Here is a 21,126-nt window from a genome sequence, read left to right on the forward strand (position 1 = left end):
TAAAAAGTAAAGAGTAGGAATAGAGGGAAACCACTTGGGTAAAAGTAATTTAATATCTTTTTAGAAAAGAAGAGGATTGTAATTGGTTGTTGTAGTAATTACTATTAATATTATAATTATTAGTTATTGTTGTTGGTTGTAATTAATATTATTATTATTAGTTAGTGTTGTTGGTTTTTGTAATTATTAATATTATTAGTTATTGTGTATTATTAATATTATTATTATTATTAGTTATTGTTGTTATATTATTATTATTATATTATTATTATTATTATTGTATTATTAAGATGTTGTTAATACCAAAAGAGTTGAAGAGAATAATGATTAGTATACCTATAAAATAAAAAGAAAAAGAGTCAGTAAATTTATATTAAATTATCAACATTTGATACAGTGTAAATTATGTTGGTCTACGAATGGTGGTGATAGTTGGTTGGAAACTCTTGATCACAGGATTTGGGACGGGCGACTGACTAGCGGATTGGTGACGAATGAATGATTGATTGGTGAATGAGGATTGTGGATTGGAGTGATTGGTAAAGATTGTAATGTTGTTATGATTATTCTTTGTTGTAATTGGAATGTTATTATAAGTTGGTGAACAATGAGGAGGTTGCATGTGCATTGAAGAGGTAAAAAAGGAGTAGGAAGAGTTGGATTGTGGTATATATAATAAATTGTTATTATTATTATTATTATTATTTGGATTGTTGTTTGTATTATTTTTTGTTGGACTATTATTATTATTTGTATTATTGTTTGTTGTATAATTATTTTTTGTATTTTTAGTATTTGAAGATTGTTGAGTGATTTGTGATTGAGGATTGTGGATTGATTGGTGAGGAATATATGATTGATTAATGAGTGTGGTGATTGGATTGATTGGTGAATATGAATTGTGGATGGATTGGTGAATATGGATTGGGGATGGGCTGAAGTGATCGGCAAATATTGTAATATTATCACGATTATTATTGGTTGGTGAACAATGAAGGGGTTGTCTGTCTATGTAAGATCTCGAGGAATAATTGTTGTTATTATTATTTGTTGGTCTTGTGTTACTGATGTTGTTTGTATTTGTATTTTTGTAATTATTATTGTTATTGTTATTGCTGTTATTATTAATATTTTTTGATTGTTTGTTGGTTGAAATGAATGTTTCAACATGGTTAAAACATGAGAATGATGATGATGAGTTGGCTTTGTTGTTGTTGTTGTTATTTGTATTTTTTAATTTAATGTTATTATTGTTGTTATTATTGTTATTGTTATTGCTGTTATTATTATTAATATTTTTTGTTTGTTTGTTGGTTGAGATGAATGATTCAACATGGTTGAAACATGAGAACGATGATGATGAGTTGTTGTTGTTGTTGTTTTTTGTTTTTTTTAATTTAATGTTATTGTTGTTAATATTATTATTATTATTGTTGTTGTTATTATTATTGTTATTGTTATTATTGTTGTTATAATTATAATTATTATTAATATTTTTTGTTTGTTGGTTGGCTGAGATGAATGTTTCAACATGGTCGAAACATGAGAATGATGATGATGAGTTGTTGTTATTTGTATTTTTTAATTTAATGTTATTATTGCTGTTATTGTAAGAGGAATAATTGTTGTTATTATTATTATTATTATTTGTTGTGATGTTATTATTATTATTATTTGTTGGTCTTGTGTTGTTATTATTTGTATTTGTATTTTTGTTATTGTTATTATTGTTGTTATTATTATTAATAGAAGATTGTCCAATGGTTTGACGATTGTGGGTCGATTGGAGATGAATGTGGAGGGTGGATGGATTGGTGAGGAGATTGTTTGATTGGCAATGAGTTAAAATATCACTTGAATTAAAACATGGAATCGATGATTGATGGACATTGTAGAATGAAATATTATTATTATTATTATTATTGATGGAAATGATTGGTTGATGATCGAAACATGGGATTGAATTTGTTGTTTTGTTGTTGTTCGATTGAACATATAAAAGAATGTGGTTGTTGATTGTCGAGTGATTTAATGGTAATTGAAAATTAAAAGGAGTTGGCATGGATGAATTAAAAAATAAATAATTATTGTTGTTAGGAACGAATGAATGATTGGATTGACATTGAATATCACTTGAATTATAAAATAAAATGGTTGATTGATGGAAAGAATTATTATTATTATTATTATTAATAGTAATTGATTGATGTTCAACATGGTTGAACAATGAGATTGAATTGTTGGTGTTGTTCAATTGAAATGAGTGAATAGGTGAGGCTGATTCATTGGTATTATTATTATTATTATTATTTGAAGATGGGGGATTGATTTGTGAATATTGACTGTGAGTTGAATTGAGAATATGGATTGTGGTGAGGATTGTATTATGATTGATTGGTGATAATGATGATGATTGTTGTTGTTGAATTGTTGTATGATTTGAATGGTTGGTTCCGAAACAGTTGTCAACTTTTGTATCTATAAAAATAAAAGAAGAGGTATCAGTAAAATGGTTTAAATTGTCAGAGCTTGTTACCGCGTTGTTGTTTTCTATTCTTGAGATGTTGCTGGAGTATCTTGAAAATGGGCTTGTCTTTGATCTTGTTGAATTGATTGTATTTGATAATAAATATAATGTGGATGTTTTTGAAGAGTTAAAATAATCAGATGAAAATGGAATAGGTGAAATCAATGATGATGAATTATTATTATTTGATGATTGATGTTTAACATGGTCTAAACATGTTAATGAATGTGTGCTTTTGCTGCCGTTGTTCAATTGAACAAACTCTTCCTCTACAAGAATGTGGTTGTTGGTTGTTGAATGAGTTAAAATATCACTAGATTTAAAACATGGAATCGATGGTTGATGGTCATCGAAGAATGAAATATTATTATTATCTATGGGAATTGATTGGTTGAAATATGAAACTGGGATAGTATTGCTTCTGCTGTTCAATTGAACAGACTCCTCCTCCTCCTCCACCTCCTCCTCCTCTAAGATGAGATTTGATTGATGGTTAACATTGAAACACGAGAATGAAATTGGACTGCTGTTGAAGTCCTCCTCTTCCTCTAAAATAATATGGTTTTTGGTTGTTGAATGATTAGAGATAAACAAAACATGGCTTGAGTTAAAGTGAATATTGTGTGAAAACGATGGAAAACCACTAATTGGTAATGGATTGTTGATGGAAATTAATTGATGTCCAACATGGTTAAAACATGAGATTGTGGTGTTGCTGTTCAATTGAACATACTCTTTCTCCTCCTCCTCGTCGTCGCCATAGAAAATAATATGGTTGTTGGTTGAGTGATTAAATGGTAACTGGAAATGTAATTGGGACAAAACATTTAAATTTAAAGGAATTGACATTGATGAATTAAAAGATAAACTATTATTATTATTATTATTTTTGTTAATATTTTTTTGTTATAGAAAGGAATAAAAGTATGGTTTGATGGTAAATGACATTGATTTGAATTAAATTGAGTTTGTGAAATAGATGAATGGATATCGTTATTATTATTATTGTTGTTGTTGTTGTTGTTGTTTTTGTTGTTTTTGTTTTTGATAAGAATGATTGGATGTTCAAAATGATTAAAAGATGACAATGAAACGGATGATTGATGCATCATAGACAAAGAAATATTTTTATTTTGGATGATATTTGATTGTTGTTGTTCAACATGGTTGAACAATGAAAAAGATGATGACAATGAATTGGTGTCGTTGACAAAGACATTTTGGTTGTTGCAAGACATATTGGCAAAAACCGATGATACAATGAGACGCAAAATAAAGATGATAATTAATGGGTTCATGATTGGATAATGAATTTAAAATAAATGATTTGATTTTTGATTGTTTGATAGGTAATAGTAATGATTGTGTTGTTGTAAGACTATAGATAGATGGTAAGTAGAAAGAAAAAAATAAAAAATAAAAAAAGATAAAGAGAAATGGTTAATTAAGTTTAGAGATTGAGTTGGATATAGTAGAGAGAGAGAGAGAGAGAGAGAGAGATAATAGTAGACCAATATTATTATCTGTATATCATACGATTTTTGAAACAAGTTTCATAAAAGAAATAAATAGAATGATCACTCTGATATAAAGAGTGCTTCTCCAAAATTATTTAAATATTTTAATCAACAAAATAATATTGTTATTAGAGTGGGTAGTGTGGGGTTTATATATCTGATGCGCATAAATAATTTTCATTGCAGCTGTCGTCTTAAACGAGTTTGACTAAAAAGGGAATGCAATTAACACACCACCCCACCAATTAAATTAAGTTCGTTGGCTGTCTGTCAGACACTGACACGTACACAGCAGGAGAGAGTGTGCTGTCATGATTGATTGATTATTGATTGATTGCTTGTTGATGCCAAAGAGAAGACGTGATGTGATGCCTAGGTTGTTGATGATCGTGGGTGGCAGTAGTAGTAGTAGTAGTATTCAATCATTCAATACTACTACAACCTTTGAGAAAGAGATGATTGATCAATCAACAAGTATAGTAAACTCGAGAAGAAAAAAAAACATAAACAAGCCATCTTTTTCAAAATCTAAATAAAATACAAAAATCTAATTTATTATTATTTTTTAAATATACACAATGTAATATGTAATAAATAAATATATAATGAATCAAACCACGCTCCAAAGATAACAAATCTTATATTTTCACTGGTAAACAACAACAAACAAACAAACAAACAAAATAGAAATAAATAAAGAAAAAAAGACGATTTGAAAGATTGTATTATTTATAATGCCATAGGTTTTTAATTATACTATTGAATATAACCAAGTACCCTTTATCTGAGTCTTCTGGCTTCACGTTCGGTTTCCTAAGATGGTGGTGATGAAAAAAAGAAAGAAAAAGAGTGATTAGTGATTTGAAAAAGAAATAGAAAGACTTTTTAAAAAGAATAAAGACATACGAGCAAACAGAGGATATCGTTAACACGGACGGCACCCTTGACGTTACGGAGGAGGGAACGTGGCTTATCGGTGTTCAAGAAATCAACACGGACTTGGGTGACAGCACCACGGGAACCGGTTCTGCAGAGAACTTCGGTGACCTTAGCCAATTGGATCTTTTCAGTTGGGGCGGCGGCGGCAGCGGCGGCTGGGGCAGTAGTAGCTGGGGCTGGAGTACTCTGTTAATATAGTAATTATAAGTATAAAGTATATTTATATAATAGATTGAAATGTAAGTGATTGAGGTTCATCAAAATAATTTAAATATATCTATCTATATTGATCTTTTTAAAACAACAACAGCAGTAGTAGCAGATAGTAACAACAGCAGCATATATTATATATTATCAAATATTCATGACTACTATCATATGACGATTATTATTATTATTATTATTTGATGACATTATTATTATTATTATTATTACATTCCATATACATGCATGTGAATACAACATATATGTATATAGTATAGAATAATATAATATATTAAATATATATATAAGTTCACAACCCTCACTCTTATATTTTTCCAAAAGAGACGAGTGTTTAAAATTTAAATATCTGTATGATGTTTGATTATCTGTATAATAATAATAATAATGATTGTCATTCTGTACATATATGCTGTGTGTGTGTGTCTATGTATAATGTATGCTACTGATGTTTCTGTCTGCCGCTGCCGCTGCCCGCTGCTGTGATTAATCTGATCGAATATGACGGTGTCTCTCTCTTACCATTCTAATTCTTGTATGATAACAACAAAGGCAAAAGAGCGTAAAAAAAGTCACTAGCTGACTTTTGATGCAGTCGGCTTTTTTAAAAATTAAAAAAATTCTATTTTTTTTTTACATTCTCGTGTAACGAGTTTTGTAAAAAAAAATGCCCACCTCAACTTTTAGTGAGGCCAACCTCAAAGTAACAAGTTCATTGTTTTGATTTGATTCTTTAAAGTTTTGAACATATATCTTTTCATATTGAGTCAAGATACGACCATAAATATACTTACATATACTTTATTTAGTTTCTTAATTTTACTTCCTTAACTCTGCCTATTTGGTTGGAATTGTTGTTGGTTAGGATGAGATCAAAAGATATGTGTCTTTGAATTTATTGGACATATGGGGGGGGTAACACATTTATATGTTCCGTGGCAAGACCTGTCATGGAACATGCGCTTGAGTTCGATTAATATTAAACAAACATCCTCGTTTGAAAATTAAAAAAAAAAAAAAAAAAGGTAGCCACTAAAAAGAGGGAAACAAGATCGACCAACTCTGAAGTGTCATTATCACATCACCCATCATCATCGTTTCTCATTATTTTATAACTATTCTTCATCCGTCCGATCGTCATCTAATAATAATACATAGAAGAGAGACTGATAAAGAGAGAGGAGATAAATTAAAAGATAACTTCATTCACTCATTCATAACTCTTTTGTGAACATCAACAAAACCGATCATCATCATTATTATCTTTTTTTACCCTTCACCCACATCATCATCACACTTTGTCATTATTAATTTTAGATATATTCTTTCTTTCATTCATTACTCACACTTACATAATAATAATAATAACATTAGATTGAGAGATATATATATATATATATTTAACCTTTTAACCTAAACACATTCAGTAATAACACAATTCATTCTGTATAATCATAATAATAATAATAATAATAGTATATATAGTTAGTATAGTAGTCGGTAGTAGTAAACATTACAGTAAAGCAAAGAGAGAGAGAGAATGTCATCAGATAGAGAGAAGAGTAGAAATACGCTCAGACAAATGTTTGACAAGTTTGATCATGACAAGGATGGGTCGATCAACAAGACTGAACTAAAGAAAGGTTTCAAAGACTTTGGATTAGACGTTTCAGATGTAAGTTTGAAAAATCACTATTATATATAGAGAACAACGGCAACAACATATTCTCTAACATATCGATATATAATATTATATATTTGTAGGATCAAATTCATAAGATGATGGATATTGCAGATAGCAATAAGAATCATACAATTGAATGGGACGAATTCTATCATATTCTTCAAGCATCGAAATCACAAGAAGTATCAGATATCGCAGAGCATTGGTTACAATTTAGTAGCAAGCCTATTATACATGCACCACAAGAGACACCATCATGGAAGTTACTTATAGCCGGTGGCTTTGCAGGTGCAGTCTCACGTACTTGCACTTCACCACTTGAACGTCTCAAGATCCTTCGTCAAGTGTCATCGATGAATCTCGAGAGCGGTGCTCCACAATATGGTAGTGTCTTTACGTCACTCAGAACAATGTACCGTACAGAGGGACTCATGGGTCTATTCAAGGGAAATGGAACCAATGTCATTAGAATCGCCCCTTATTCGGCCATTCAATTTTTAGCATACGAAAAATACAAAGAGGTATGAATGGACTAGTGATTAGATAGACTCTCTCTCTCTCTGATTAATATTATGATTACTAACCTAAATAACAACTATCTATTGATTAGTTTTTAATGGAAGATGGAAAAAAACATTTAACAACTGCACAAAATCTAATTGTTGGTGGTGCAGCTGGTGTAACATCATTATTATTTACTTATCCACTCGATCTCATTAGAGCTAGACTTACAGTACAAATCAACGAACAAAAATACAATGGAATTCTCAATACCTACAGAACGGTTGTCAAAGAAGAAGGTTATGCAGGTTTATATAAAGGTTTATTTACCTCTGCATTGGTATGTCAACAAACAAACAAACAAATAATACAAATATATATATATATATATATTATATTATTTGATTTACTTACTTTTAATCTATTTGTTTTATTTTTTAGGGTGTAGCACCATATGTAGCCATTAATTTTACAACATACGAATCATTAAAATATTTTTTCACACCCGAAGGAGAACATTTATCTGTACCACAATCTCTTTTATATGGAGCCGTCTCTGGAGCCACCGCACAAACATTCACCTATCCAATCGACTTGCTGCGTCGACGTTTGCAGGTCCAGGGTATTGGAGGCAAGCCAGCAGTCTACTCTGGTCCTTTTGACGCATGCAAAAAAATAGTTCAAGAAGAGGGTGTCAAGGGTCTATACAAGGGTATGATCCCATGTTATCTCAAGGTCATCCCAGCCATCAGTATCAGCTTTTGTGTATATGAACTCATGAAAAATCTTTTAGGAATAGATAGTAAAAAGGTTTCTTATTCGTCTGGTTAAAAAATTGGTACCAAGACATAAATAATTATGATGATGGAAATATAGTAATAATAATAATAATAATAATAATAATAATAATAATATAATTAATTAATAATGGAAACAAAAGAAAGAAAAGAAAAGATAATAGAATATAATAGAATAGACTAGAAAAAGAAAAGAAAAAAAAAGAAAAGAAAAGAATTCATTTTTTTTTTGAAAATAATAAATAATTTATTAATAACTCTCCCCTCCCATAAATAATGATGATTATACACTTTAAAGATATTTTCATTGTATAGTAATATTGATCAATTTTCGTATTATTATTAAAATAATTATTTACATTTATTACAGTCGTTTTTCTTTTTTTCTTGCAAAAACTCGATCGAAGCTGTCAGATTACCAGATTCAAAGTTTACCTAGGTTTCATATTCCTCATCTATCTACACCTACACTCACTGTATATCTATTATAGTCACTACTCTACTTTAACCAACAAACACATATACTCTTTCTACTACTCATCTTTGTGTTTACCAACCAAGAGATAACATATATATATCATTGAGCATAGCAGTAGTAGGTTAGTGATAATGAAATGAGCAGTGGTTATTGGAGTAGCGGTAATGGCGGCGCCGGTATCAGAAAGTCATCTGCAACAGTACCGGCAGCAGCAACAGCAAAGTCAAAGCCAGAGATCATTGACTTGGACACTGACGATGACGACGATGATGTTATGCTTCAAGGTGGTGGTAATGTCGTAGCACGTAAACCATCTCGTCAAAGAACTTTTGTTGGTAGTAGCGGTAGCAATAGCAATAGTAGTAGCAGTAGCAGTAGCAGTACAACATCAACATCAACTTCTACATCATCAACAAAAGATCAAAAGAAAGAAAACAAGACACCAAATACATCAAATACAAATACAAATACCAACAAGACATCAAATACATCAACTGAATCAACATCAACAACCAATAAGAATAAAGTAGAAAAGACAGAGTTGGTTGGAGAAACCTCAACTGCAGAAAAAGAAACTGCACCCAAGAAGAAACCTCTTATTATACCATCGCCCTCAGAGAGTGATTCATTCATGCGGGTATCAAGTCCCGGATTATCATCTCATCTTTTACACACTGGCAAGAATATACTAGTACCAAGACAATCGAGTACTATCCTCGGTGGTGATAATAATAATAATAATAATAATAATAATAATAATAATAAGAACAACAAACAATCTACATCGACATCGACATCAACGACAACCATTTCACAAGGATCTGCAACGACACCATCGACATCAACATCCTCAGCATCCATCCCCTCATCTCAACCAAACTCCTCTGTTGCAATTGATAATGATAGTAATGATAATAATAATAATAATAATGATACCAATGATATTACATTTAATGACAACGATGTTATTTTAAATGATATTAGTAATGATACCAACAATAACAATAATAATAATAATAATAATAATGATAAACCAAATGATGATAAACCAAATAATAATAATCCAAGTAATATCAATCCCATATTATTTTCAAGCATTGGTAAAGGAGGGGGAGGTAGCAACATTAACAATAACAGTACCAACAACAACAACAACAACAACAACCTTAATAGCAGTAGTAATAATAGTAATAATAACAATTCTAGTATGAATGTTGATTCACCTATATCTAGTCCTCCACCTCCAATATCAACAACCAATGATATATCAACATCTGGATCTACCATTACGACAACAACATTGCAGAAAACTCATCAACCAAACAGACCCAAACCGATTGATCCGAGGGTCCATCAACTTTTAGGAGAGATTGATCTATTAGAGTACCAAGACATTTTGGCAAATGAATGTATGACTTGGGATGTATTAAAGATTTGCACAGTACAAGATTTAAAACAATTGGGAATCCCCTTTGGTCATTCACTTTTAATTAAATCTAAAGGTAATTATTAATTAATAATAATAGTATAATATTATATATTCTATATTAAACTTACTTACTCTTTCTTTCTTTCTATCTTTCTTTCTTTTTGTTTATAGTTAAAGATTCACCAAATACTACACCAGTTCCAGCACCAGTAGTGGTACCACCAGTCGTTTCACCTCAGCCAAGTCCTGATTTCTTGATGCAAATGTTCCAAACTTTGGTTCAAAGTTCGGTTCAACAACAAACAAGTCCTGTAAACTTATTCTCTTCTTTTCAGAATATGTTTAGTTCTTATTCACAGCAACAACAACAACAACAACAACAACCTCAACCTCAACCACAACAAACTCCACCTCAACCTCCACAATCACAACCTCCTCAACATCAACCACCTCCTCAAACCTCACCTTTACAACCAACTCCACCTTTACAATCACCCATTTCACCTTCTCTAAGTAGATCACAGATTGATACAAGCTTTGATTCACCTCTAACCCATGAAGATTTGGGTGGATTTGATACAACGACAAGTGAAAAAGAAGAACAAGAAGCAAGAGAAAATGAAGCAAAATTGGAAAAAGAGAAACATGATCAACTTGAAAAGGAAAGATTGGAAAAGGAAAGATTAGAACAACTTGAAAAAGAGAAATTAGAACAAGAGAGATTAGAAAAGGAACGATTGGAAAAGGAGAGACTTGAAAAAGAAAGATTAGAACAACTCGAAAAAGAACGATTGGAAAAAGAGAGGTTGGAACAACTCGAAAAAGAAAGATTAGAACAACTTGAAAAAGAACGAATAGAAAATGAGAGGTTGGAAAAGGAAAAGTTGGAAAGACTTGAAAAAGAACGATTAGAAAAAGAAAGATTAGAACAACTTGAAAAAGAACGATTGGAAAATGAAAGAATTGCCAATGAAAAGAAGGCTGAAGAGGAGAGAATCGTCAAAGGAAGAGAGGAAAAGGAGCGCAAACGATTGGAAGATGAAAGAGTGGAAAAGGAGAGATTAGAGAATGAGAGAATTGCAAGAGAAAAGAAAGCAGAGGAAGATAGAATCATTCGTGATGAAAAAATAAGAGCTGCAAGAGAAACTGCTGAACGTATCACTAGAGAAACATTGGCAAATGATCTAAATAATAATAATAATATTAATTTTAGAAACTCTCGTGATAGAGATGATCCACAACAACAACAACAACAACCATCTAGGTCATCTAGAGATAGAGATGATAGAGGAATAGATTTTAGAAATTCGAGAGATGGTAACAACTTTAGAGGTTCAAGAGACGATACTCCACATTTTAATAATAGGGATGAAAGAAATCGATATTATGATAATAATAGAGATCCAAGAAGAAATAATAATAATAATAATATTAATAACAATAATAATAATAATAATAATAATAATAATAATAATAATATTAATAACAATATTAATAATAATAATTATCCTAATCAATTTGAAGGAAGAGGATCAAAAGATAGAGATGGTGATGAAGTGATGGGAGATCATCAATATCATCAACCACCAGCACCACAAACATCACCAAAGAAAACGTCAAGAATAACAGAAGATGAAATCATGACTGAAGAGTATAGAAAAAAGATTGATGGAATGAAGGGACCGGTTAATGTGGCCGATGCATTGGGAGCACAACCTACTTTTAGATCTGCATCGACACCACCAGTTTCAGCTCCATCTGCAGCTACTGCACGACCTCAATCATCAACAAGAGGAGATGTATCTGGAGTCGAGTTGGAAGGAATCATAGAGTTTGTTGGTGAAAAGAGACAGGAATGGTTGGACAAGAATCTTGGTCGATTGAAGAAAGATGCATTGGCCAAATACAACAAGATTCACAAGAATATGCTATCGTATCGTACAGATCTTTCCAATATGAATAATCGTACCATGAGAGCATTGTCGTCGCTTGTTCAAGACGATGTCTCCAAGTTTAAAAAGGAAGGATGGAAGCTTGTCGAACATCAGTTCCAAGAGTACTGGGAGCTCGAGTGGCACTTTACACTTGCCGGTCGAGATGAGCCACCCTCTTTTGGAGAGGCTGCAGAGCAGGTGGATACAAAGTCACCAAAAAAACAAACAAATAGAGCAGTCATTCTCGAAGACGAAGATAGTCTAAGTGAAAATGAAAATTGGGATGAAGATCAAGATATATCGTTAAACAAATCAACAACATCTACTACTAGCACTAGCACTACCACAACTACTGGTAGCGGTAATATTAAAGATCGTTTTAATCTCAATGAAACATTATATAATCCATCAAAACAATTACCAAAGAAAAGAAAAACCGATAAAGACAACAATAGTGAACAACCACCACAACAACAACAAGCAGATGATATGCAAGTGGATCAAGACGAAGATGAAGAATTAATTGTACATAAAAAACACAAGTCTACCGATATAGAAGATACAAACACCACTGCGACCGAGAATAGTTCGACAGACGAGTCAGACATTGAACTATTCCCTCCACCAAAGAAACCTGCAGCCGGTGGTCTCAAGAAACCTGCCACTAAAAAATATACAACCGACGATGACTATGATGATTCCGATGATTCCGACTCGTCGTCGTCTTCAGAGTATTCGTCGTCAGACTCTGGATTTGATTCGAGTAGCTTCTTTGACGACGATAGTAGCGACAGTTACACAGACAGCAGCTCGGACGAGAGTGGCGCAGAAAACACCCAGCGAAAAGACCCGTCTACAAAGCAGCCGGCCAGACCGGCCAAACTGCTCAGCAAGCAGTCGTCCAAGGTCAGACCCATCTCTCCCAAGAGTACAGGGGTGGTGCGCAAACTATCGACCAAAAAGGTAGAGGATGTCAACGAAGACACACTGCGCATCCGACGAAAAGAAGAGGAAGAGGCAATCAAGATTCAAAAGCTGCGCAAAGAGAGAGAAGATAGTTATAGTCGTGACAAGTCGTTGGTCTATGCCGGCAAGACGCCGTCAGACGATATTCTCATCCACCGACAGCTCAGCACCCTACTCAAGCCGCACCAGATCCTCGGTGTGCGGTTCATGTGGGAGAATATCATTGCCAAGGAGAAGGGTTGCATTTTAGCACATTCAATGGGGCTCGGCAAGACTCTGCAGGTCATCACACTCATTCACACTCACGTTCAATACGCGAAAACCAAAGCCAAGTACCTGCTGATCGTGCCAGCCAACACTCTCTACAATTGGAAGAACGAGTTTAGTAAATGGTTGCCACAAGACGCCAACGATGTCAAAGTCACCATTTACATGCCACGTTCCACCGAGTCCAAGAAGCGTGAGGTCACCAAAGACATCAACAACTGGCACAGCAATGGCGGTGTCATGTTGCTCACATACGAGTACTTTATGTACTTTTACAGCGATCAAGAGTCGCAAAAGTCTACCACATCTGATTTCCAAAAGTTGATACATTGTGACATGGTCTTTATCGATGAAGGTCATAAAATCAAATCACAATCTACCAAATCCTATATATCAATATCCAAGATCAAGACTGACAAACGTGTCATTCTCACTGGTTATCCTTTACAAAACAATCTCAAGGAATATTATACAATGATTAATTTCATTAGAGAAAATTATCTTGGTTCAACTGTAGAGTTTAGAGATCGATTCATAAAACCAGTTGAAAATGGTTCAAAAGAAAATGCTACAAAATTTGAATATGAGTAAATATATAAAAAAAACACAAATAATTATAATAGTAACTAACTTTCATAATTATTCTTTCCTTTTATAGTGAAATGAGAAGAAGATTATCAGCATTATCAAGTTTAACAAAAGATTTTATTTTTAGATTAGGTCCACAAGTTTTAGAAAAAGAATTACCAAAAAAAATAGAGTAAGTAAAATTTGAATCAAATTAATTTCTATTTGTATATTAATCTATATTTTCTTTTTTCTTCTTTTTTAGAACTATTATTTCAGTTAAAGGAACAGAGATTCAATATAAATTATTGGATATTTTAACAAAGTTGGGAAAGAGAATTATTGAAAGTCAAGAATTGGGAAGTTTGATTTGTAATCATCCAGATACACTATTGGAGCGAAAACCGTTGTCTGTAAAGGATATTAACAAGAAATCGGTTAGAGAGTTGCGTGATTTGTTGAGAAATCATCACTTGCCATCACACGATTGCACAGAAAAGGACGAGTTGGTGAAACGTGTACTCTATGTCAATGAGTGTCGTTTCCTTGCAGTAGACTCGCCGTTTATCGGTGAACTCGATTCGACAGTCTACCGAAAGGGAGTGATTGAACACAGCACCAAGATGGTCATCCTTTTCAAGTTGCTCGAGCAATGCGTGGCTCTAAACGAGCGAGTCGTGCTCTTTACATCGTCAATCGCCACACTCAACCTGCTCGAGTACTTTTTGCAGCTGCGTGAGGGGTTCAAGTGGCGCCAAGGTGTTGACTACTTTCGTCTGGATGGCACGACCCGTCCCCAGGACCGTCAGATCATGATCCACAAGTACAACGATCTGACCAACTCGATCAAGCTCTTTCTCATCTCGACCAAGGCCGGCAGTCTGGGTACCAACCTAACAGGTGGTACACGTGTCATCCTCTTTGACCTCATGTGGAACCCTGTGCATGAGCGTCAAGCAGTGTTCCGGTGCTTCCGTATCGGTCAGACCAAACCAGTCTATGTGTACACCATCATCACGGCTGCCACACTTGAAGAAAACATGTACCCGCGTCTCATCTCCAAACAACAGTTGGCCAAGCGTACCATTGACCGTGAGGCGCCCAAACGCACGCCGTCGGCCGTCCCAGCCAACATCATGGACACTACCACCAATTCTTTAGAGCAAGATACTGTCGGTGTCCAAGAGCTCATTGACAAGTCGGATGATCCCGTCCTCAAAAACACCGTCAACTCTTCCATGTCCAATATTGTCAAGTTGCACGACTTTACCTCCTTTTTCGAAGAAGACGCAGTCGGTCATCTCACCAAAGAAGAAGAGGAAGCAGCACTCCACAAGGTTCGTTTGGAAATGGAAAACAAATCAGTTCCTCCAGGTCGTCAAGAAAGAGTTAGAGTATTTGATTTCTATAATCCTCCTTCTTTAACAAAAACTACTCCAATGTATTAAACAAATATATATAATAGAAAATGGAATGGAAGAAAAAATGTAAATAAATAATAATATAATAATAATAATTATAATACAACAGAAAAAAAAAGACATATTTATTTATAAATTTAATTATATTATAATGATGTAAAGATAAAGAGGAATAATAATATTATACATGATGGAACCATTATTCTATTTGAATTGTTGGTAGTTGGATAGGTTAATAGGTGATGTCCAACGACGGTGGTAGAACCTTTGCAATCAGATGATTGTTCAGTGATAAAGTAGTGGTCTTGAGTGTCAGCAGTCACATTGAAACAGGTTTCAACACATTCAACAGATTTGGATTCGGCTCCACAATCGACTTTGGATACTTTGGGAAACGATATGCAAATTGTATTTCCATCGTAAAAAACAGTTACATTTTGTTCGGCCGATATTTCTGGTACACTGTGGAGATTACCTGGTTGGAAAACTTCATCAAACCCAACTCCTTTATACGGACAATTATTAGTTCCACAACTAATTTGGACCGTCATATTCTTGAATAATGAATTGGTATTGACATTGGTTGTATTTGATGAAAGTGAACATGTTTTAGCTTCAACTAATTGATTGCCAGAAACTGTAGAAATCAAAGAGCATGATAAAACTATCGAAACTATCAATAAAATGAATGGATAGTAAAATTTCATTGTTTGATTGATTGTGAAAATGGGAAATGGAAAAAAAAACTATATTATTTTAAAATGATTTGATTGAAAATGAGGGACGATGAAAAAAAAAGATAATTGTGGAGAAAGGATAAAATAAAAAAAGGAATTAACAAATTTAAATTTTAATAATTAGAATAAAGAAAAATGGGTAAAATTAAAATTGATATGATACAAATAAAAACAACTATTAACCAAAACATCATCATCATCATCAATTTCATCATATCAATTCGTATTGTTGTACCCTCCCTTCCTACCTACACCGATGATGATGTTTTAAAAACTAAGATGATTTTACAAATATTTTAAAAAAAAGTACGCAGTGTAAAGAAAAAAGGGATTGATTGATTGAATAGTCTGTCGTTTAGTATGTGAGATGGAGACATAAAGTGTAATCAACAATTTTCAGTCACTCGATTATATTGGGTTGTTAGTGTGTGTGGACACTGATTGACTGACTGGGTGTGGGGAAATTGATGTATAGATTTTTGTTCCAAGATTCAATTCGTTTTTTCGCACACTCACACAAATAGTAGACAATCTATGTCTAAAATCGATAGAATTAATATCATGGATAGGGAGGATGTTTTAAAATCGAATTAAATGGAAAGTGAAGGATACAGGATTAAAAAATTAATAATATTGTTATTCGGGTTGGATTTGGAGTTTTGTTTTAAAATCAAAGGATCACTTACTTCTTTCAGCTTGTCCTACACTTTTTAAAAAATTGTAGTTTGATCACAACAAAAAAGATAAGATCTTATTTATTAAGTTATTTATCGATCCATTCATCTATGATGATATCATCTATTTGTTCTTTCAAAAGTAGAGAGTGTGTGAATGCATGTAATATATAGGTAGGATTGTTATAATCAAAATAAATATTATATAAATTATATTAAAAATATTTTTCGTTGTATATATATTGTGCCATGCAATTATTTTTTGTGAAATTTCGAAACTGAATAAAGTTGATATACGATACTTCACCAAGAGTTGATAGTCTCTTTGTACTTTATATATTTTTTTGTTAGAGTTCATCTTCTGATCCAACCTTGATGTTTCCAAAAAAAAAAAATAAAAAAATAAAAAAAAATGAATTTTTGCAAACGAGGGAGGAGAGCGCAATGTCGTTCGTTTTATTCATTGCCAAATTAACAACCATCACTTTTGTCGTTCAAAAGATACTGTAATCGTATCTCTCTCTTTTCATTCATTCATTATATATATTTATATATAGGCATTTAAACCCGAACTAACAAGTTTAACTTGTTTACTTTTTTTTTAAAACTAGTATTTATTTTTCATCTCAACAACCAACACTCCACTCACTTTATATAAAGTTTCATTGCTTTTACTTTTCGTTTAGTAGTTTTAGTCATACATACATACATATAAAGACAAAGAATGAACAAGTCTCTCAATAGTTTAAAAACTATTGAAAGATTAGATTTACATCATTCTCCATACTACTCTTTGACTTTTATTTCATCTTCTTTAAATTCTATAAGATCAAATTCCATTGATCGCAGTCATAATATTAATAACAATAATAATAGTAATATTAATAATAAATCACAATCAGTATTAATCAATAATAATAATAATAATAATAGTCAAAGATGGAGAAGTTATTTTACATCATCTAGAGTCAGTTATAAATCATCAACTTTTAATATTGATCATATTCATTTGAATGTAAATGATCCTACTTCATCGTCGCAATCACCATTCAATGCCATCAACCGTATCTTGAGTAACAAGATGGTTGCCAAGAATGGCGAGGTCGTAGAAGACATCTCAAGTTGGCTCTTGTCACCACTTCCAATCGACTCCAACACCAATGTCAGATTAAACTCTCATCCAATGATCAATATCCGTCATAGTAAAGCAATGTCAGCAACTTCAACAACGCCAACAACAACACCAAAAGAGGATCATCTGATTGACGAGATTGAATCATCTTCTTCCAAAGTACTAAGCAAAAGAGGTAGAAAGAAGAAATTTGGTTTTGAAGACAATACTACTCAGACATCATCATCTACATTGGATTTACTTACACAACAACAAACACAAATCAATAATATTCAACAAAAAATCAAACTACAAAAACAACAACAAAGAAGTCAAGATGAAGTCATCATTCCTGGTATGAACAGTGATTCTACTTCTACTACCACTACCACTACTACTACTTCTACTACTGCTGCCACTCCAACCATAGCCATTCCACGAGGAAGAGGAAGACCAAGAAAATTAGTGACAGAAGAAGTTTTGTTACCAGTACAACAAGAACGACAAGAAGAATTGGAAACTCGTTTACAATTGGCAGAGGTTCACCGCGAGAATAGTCTAACACTTTCAGAACCAACCACTCAAACTAGTGAATACAAGGATTTCGAGAAATATAATCACAGTGAATTATTTGAAACTATGAATCGTGAATTAAGTAATGATTCAACTAGATTGTATGTAATTTGAAACAACAACAAAGAAAAAATATAATAGTATATACTAATAATCTCTTTCTTTCTATTTCTATTTCTATTTTCTATTTCTTTTAGTTTAAAATTATATTTAAATGAAATTAAATTTGGAGCACAACCAATCATGTCTGATATATATGAATGGATATTGGAAAACAATATTGATGATGCCGATGCTTATAATCTCTTTTTGGAATCGTACGAGTCACAAAACCAAGAAAAGGAGTTTGACAGTGTGCTCAAAGTGATGAAAAAGAAAAAGGTGGAGCAAAACATCGAGACTGTCCACATCCAGATGCGATTCGCCATCAAGGGCAATCGAATGGAACAGTGCGAACAGATATTCTCGGCGTTGTTAAAGTCCAAGTTGGTGCCTACAGTCGAGGTGATTCGGTTGTTGGTGCGTGGATTCGGTGCCAACCCAATCGTCATTGAAAAGGTACAAGGATATTTCCAAAAGTACTCGCATCTCAAGACACCGGAAATCTACAATTTGTTTATCGCCAACTCGATCGCCAATAATGACACGTCCGAGGTGAAGCAGTTGTACCGCAAGATGACCGAGAATGGAGTGTTGGCCAACATCGAAACATACCATCTCCTCGTATCCATGTTTGGACGTCTCGGCAAGTTTGAGACTGCCAGCAACGTTATTAATCGTGTGCCCTATTTCTTTGCCTCCAAGGATCTGTTGCAGTCTGCACTGATCAAGTCGTATATCGATCACAATTTGATTGGTCGTGCGCTGCGTTATGTGTCCAAGCTCATCAACTACACACGTGTCGATATTATCCGTCCCCTCCCCCTCGGCATTCTCTGTCACGCTCTCCTCTCGCGTGGCATGGACAAAGAATTTGAGATCCTCTTGAAGCGACTCGAAGATAACGGTCTCTTAACCCTCTCACCCTACAATACAGTGTTGCGTCACGTCGCTCAACACAAGTCAAAGGAACAGTACCTCGAAGTGTACTGTCGTATGATCCAAACCATCCGTCCATCATTTCACACTTTCAAGTCGTTGATTAGTGTCGCCATGAAATCTGAAGACGTCCAAGGTTGCAAGATCTTGGAACAACAAATTCTCGGTGAGTTGTCCGACTTTAAGGTAGGATTGTTCCGTGACATTATCAAGTTTTATCATACCATGGGTGACTTTGAAGCACTCGATGACACGATTGACTATTGTTTCAAGGCAGGTAACATGGTACCCAACGGCATCAACCATATCCTCGTACACTATGAAGTAGAAAAGAACGAAGCGTTGTTGGATTATATCAAGTGCAAGATGAGCGAGTGTGAACCATCCTTTATCTCGATTCATATTACAAAGACTATCCAACTGCTACTGGTTATTGGCAACTATCCAGCTGCACTCAACTGGCTTGCATTGCGTCAGGAACGTTTTGGTCTACCTATTGACGAGTTTGCCATCCTTCCATTCTATTATTTCCACAAACTGCGTGGTGAGTATGACTTGTGCAAGTACTGGCTCCAAAAGGCCGATAACCACGGTGCCAAACTCGAGTCGGTCCCCCAACACTTTGAGACCTACTTTAAACTCAACCTACGTCGCGACGGAACATTCGTCTCGTGGAAGGAGCACAGTGAAGGCAAGGAATTCGAAGACGTCTACAAGTACATCAACCACCCACACTCACTCCATCTCGACAACCGTGTCAAAGAGGTGTTTGGTGAGACCAATACCCGTCAAGCCAAACCTGAAGACGACTATGTTGCCGGCAACATTGACATTGAAGGTTACTATGAACCAACCAAGACATACGAAAAGATTCTTCGTGAAAAGGAAGCCGAAGGTATGGTCGTACCACCTACTCCACGTCACGTTGGCCAGATTGCCACCAACACTACCTTGTCGACCAAGATGAACGGTCGTGTCGTCGAACTCAGTGCCACCAACATCAATAACCAGACATATGTGCACATCGACTTTGCATCGCGTATTACCTATCTCATCAACCAAGACATGCTCGACGTCGCCTTGTCAGAGACATGGGAGCGTGAAGAGGCCGGTCAGTTTGTCGGCGAGTTTGTCTATATCTCGCTTCTCACCTATCTCATCAAGGCAGGTCGCGAAGCAGACTCTCGTGAAGTCTTTATCAAGATGTTGCGCAAGCAGTACAAGGCACCGATGCCCACTATCTTTAAGCTCTTTAAGCTGACCAATGAAAGTGGCACGCTCTCCTTTATCGCCGACATTCCACGTGACATCAAGCCAGCCTACCTCGACGAGAAATACTATTCCTTCTTGATCAGTGCCAACCTCGAAAAGGGTCTCAGACATGTAGCAAGTCAAGCCAAAGAAGAGCTCTTGGCCCAACCAGACTATCGCAATGCCTTGGCCGTCGGTTACCTCCAACAACACAGCTACGGAATGGCCGAGATGCTTATCACCAACATCATCTACTCGGGATCACCCCTCCAACTCATGGTCATCAACGAATACATCGAGCAACTCAAATCCTCTCCACACAACAATCCAAATCATTCACTCTTGGTCTTGATGCGTAAGCATTTAATCTCAAGATCGGTCATTCCTCCACCTGAATTGGAGATTTTAATTAATAGATCTGATGAAACGATCGTTCAACAAAGACTTTAAAGATAAAATGAAAATAGATGATAAGATGATCATTTATAACCTT

The 21,126-nt window shown here is 34.2% G+C and overlaps 6 protein-coding genes across 6 annotated transcripts; 3 read left to right on the top strand and 3 right to left on the bottom strand.

Annotated features, from left to right (window-relative positions):
• Window positions 1–403: 403 nt before the first annotated feature.
• DFA_00750 (uncharacterized protein) lies at window positions 404–3,765 on the bottom strand (the record flags this gene model as incomplete). The annotated part of the gene is made up of 2 exons (XM_004358678.1): window positions 404–3,395; window positions 3,614–3,765. The coding sequence occupies 2 exons, from the start codon at window positions 3,763–3,765 to the stop codon at window positions 404–406; spliced, it is 3,144 nt and encodes a 1,047-aa protein (XP_004358735.1).
• Window positions 3,766–4,929: 1,164 nt separating this feature from the next.
• rps28 (40S ribosomal protein S28) lies at window positions 4,930–5,397 on the bottom strand (the record flags this gene model as incomplete). Its single annotated transcript, XM_004358679.1, has 2 exons — window positions 4,930–5,169; window positions 5,356–5,397. 2 exons carry the CDS (start codon window positions 5,395–5,397, stop codon window positions 4,930–4,932), a joined length of 282 nt encoding a protein of 93 aa, XP_004358736.1.
• A 1,348-nt stretch (window positions 5,398–6,745) lies between these two features.
• mcfB (EF-hand domain-containing protein) lies at window positions 6,746–8,221 on the top strand (the record flags this gene model as incomplete). The annotated part of the gene is made up of 4 exons (XM_004358680.1): window positions 6,746–6,880; window positions 6,970–7,410; window positions 7,500–7,730; window positions 7,832–8,221. 4 exons carry the CDS (start codon window positions 6,746–6,748, stop codon window positions 8,219–8,221), a joined length of 1,197 nt encoding a protein of 398 aa, XP_004358737.1.
• Window positions 8,222–8,801: 580 nt separating this feature from the next.
• Window positions 8,802–15,276, top strand: DFA_00753 (SNF2-related domain-containing protein; the record flags this gene model as incomplete). The annotated part of the gene is made up of 4 exons (XM_004358681.1): window positions 8,802–10,167; window positions 10,266–13,848; window positions 13,920–14,021; window positions 14,094–15,276. The coding sequence occupies 4 exons, from the start codon at window positions 8,802–8,804 to the stop codon at window positions 15,274–15,276; spliced, it is 6,234 nt and encodes a 2,077-aa protein (XP_004358738.1).
• A 119-nt stretch (window positions 15,277–15,395) lies between these two features.
• On the bottom strand, window positions 15,396–17,194 carry DFA_00754 (uncharacterized protein; the record flags this gene model as incomplete). The annotated part of the gene is made up of 4 exons (XM_004358682.1): window positions 15,396–15,922; window positions 16,673–16,692; window positions 16,958–16,990; window positions 17,166–17,194. The coding sequence occupies 4 exons, from the start codon at window positions 17,192–17,194 to the stop codon at window positions 15,396–15,398; spliced, it is 609 nt and encodes a 202-aa protein (XP_004358739.1).
• Window positions 17,195–17,384: 190 nt separating this feature from the next.
• DFA_00755 (uncharacterized protein) lies at window positions 17,385–21,083 on the top strand (the record flags this gene model as incomplete). Its single annotated transcript, XM_004358683.1, has 2 exons — window positions 17,385–18,445; window positions 18,542–21,083. 2 exons carry the CDS (start codon window positions 17,385–17,387, stop codon window positions 21,081–21,083), a joined length of 3,603 nt encoding a protein of 1,200 aa, XP_004358740.1.
• Window positions 21,084–21,126: the final 43 nt, after the last annotated feature.

Source organism: Cavenderia fasciculata (genome assembly GCF_000203815.1).
Source record: "Cavenderia fasciculata unplaced genomic scaffold Scf_Dfasci-F-a-25c12.r2-5, whole genome shotgun sequence".
Classification (NCBI taxonomy): domain Eukaryota; phylum Evosea; class Eumycetozoa; order Acytosteliales; family Cavenderiaceae; genus Cavenderia; species Cavenderia fasciculata.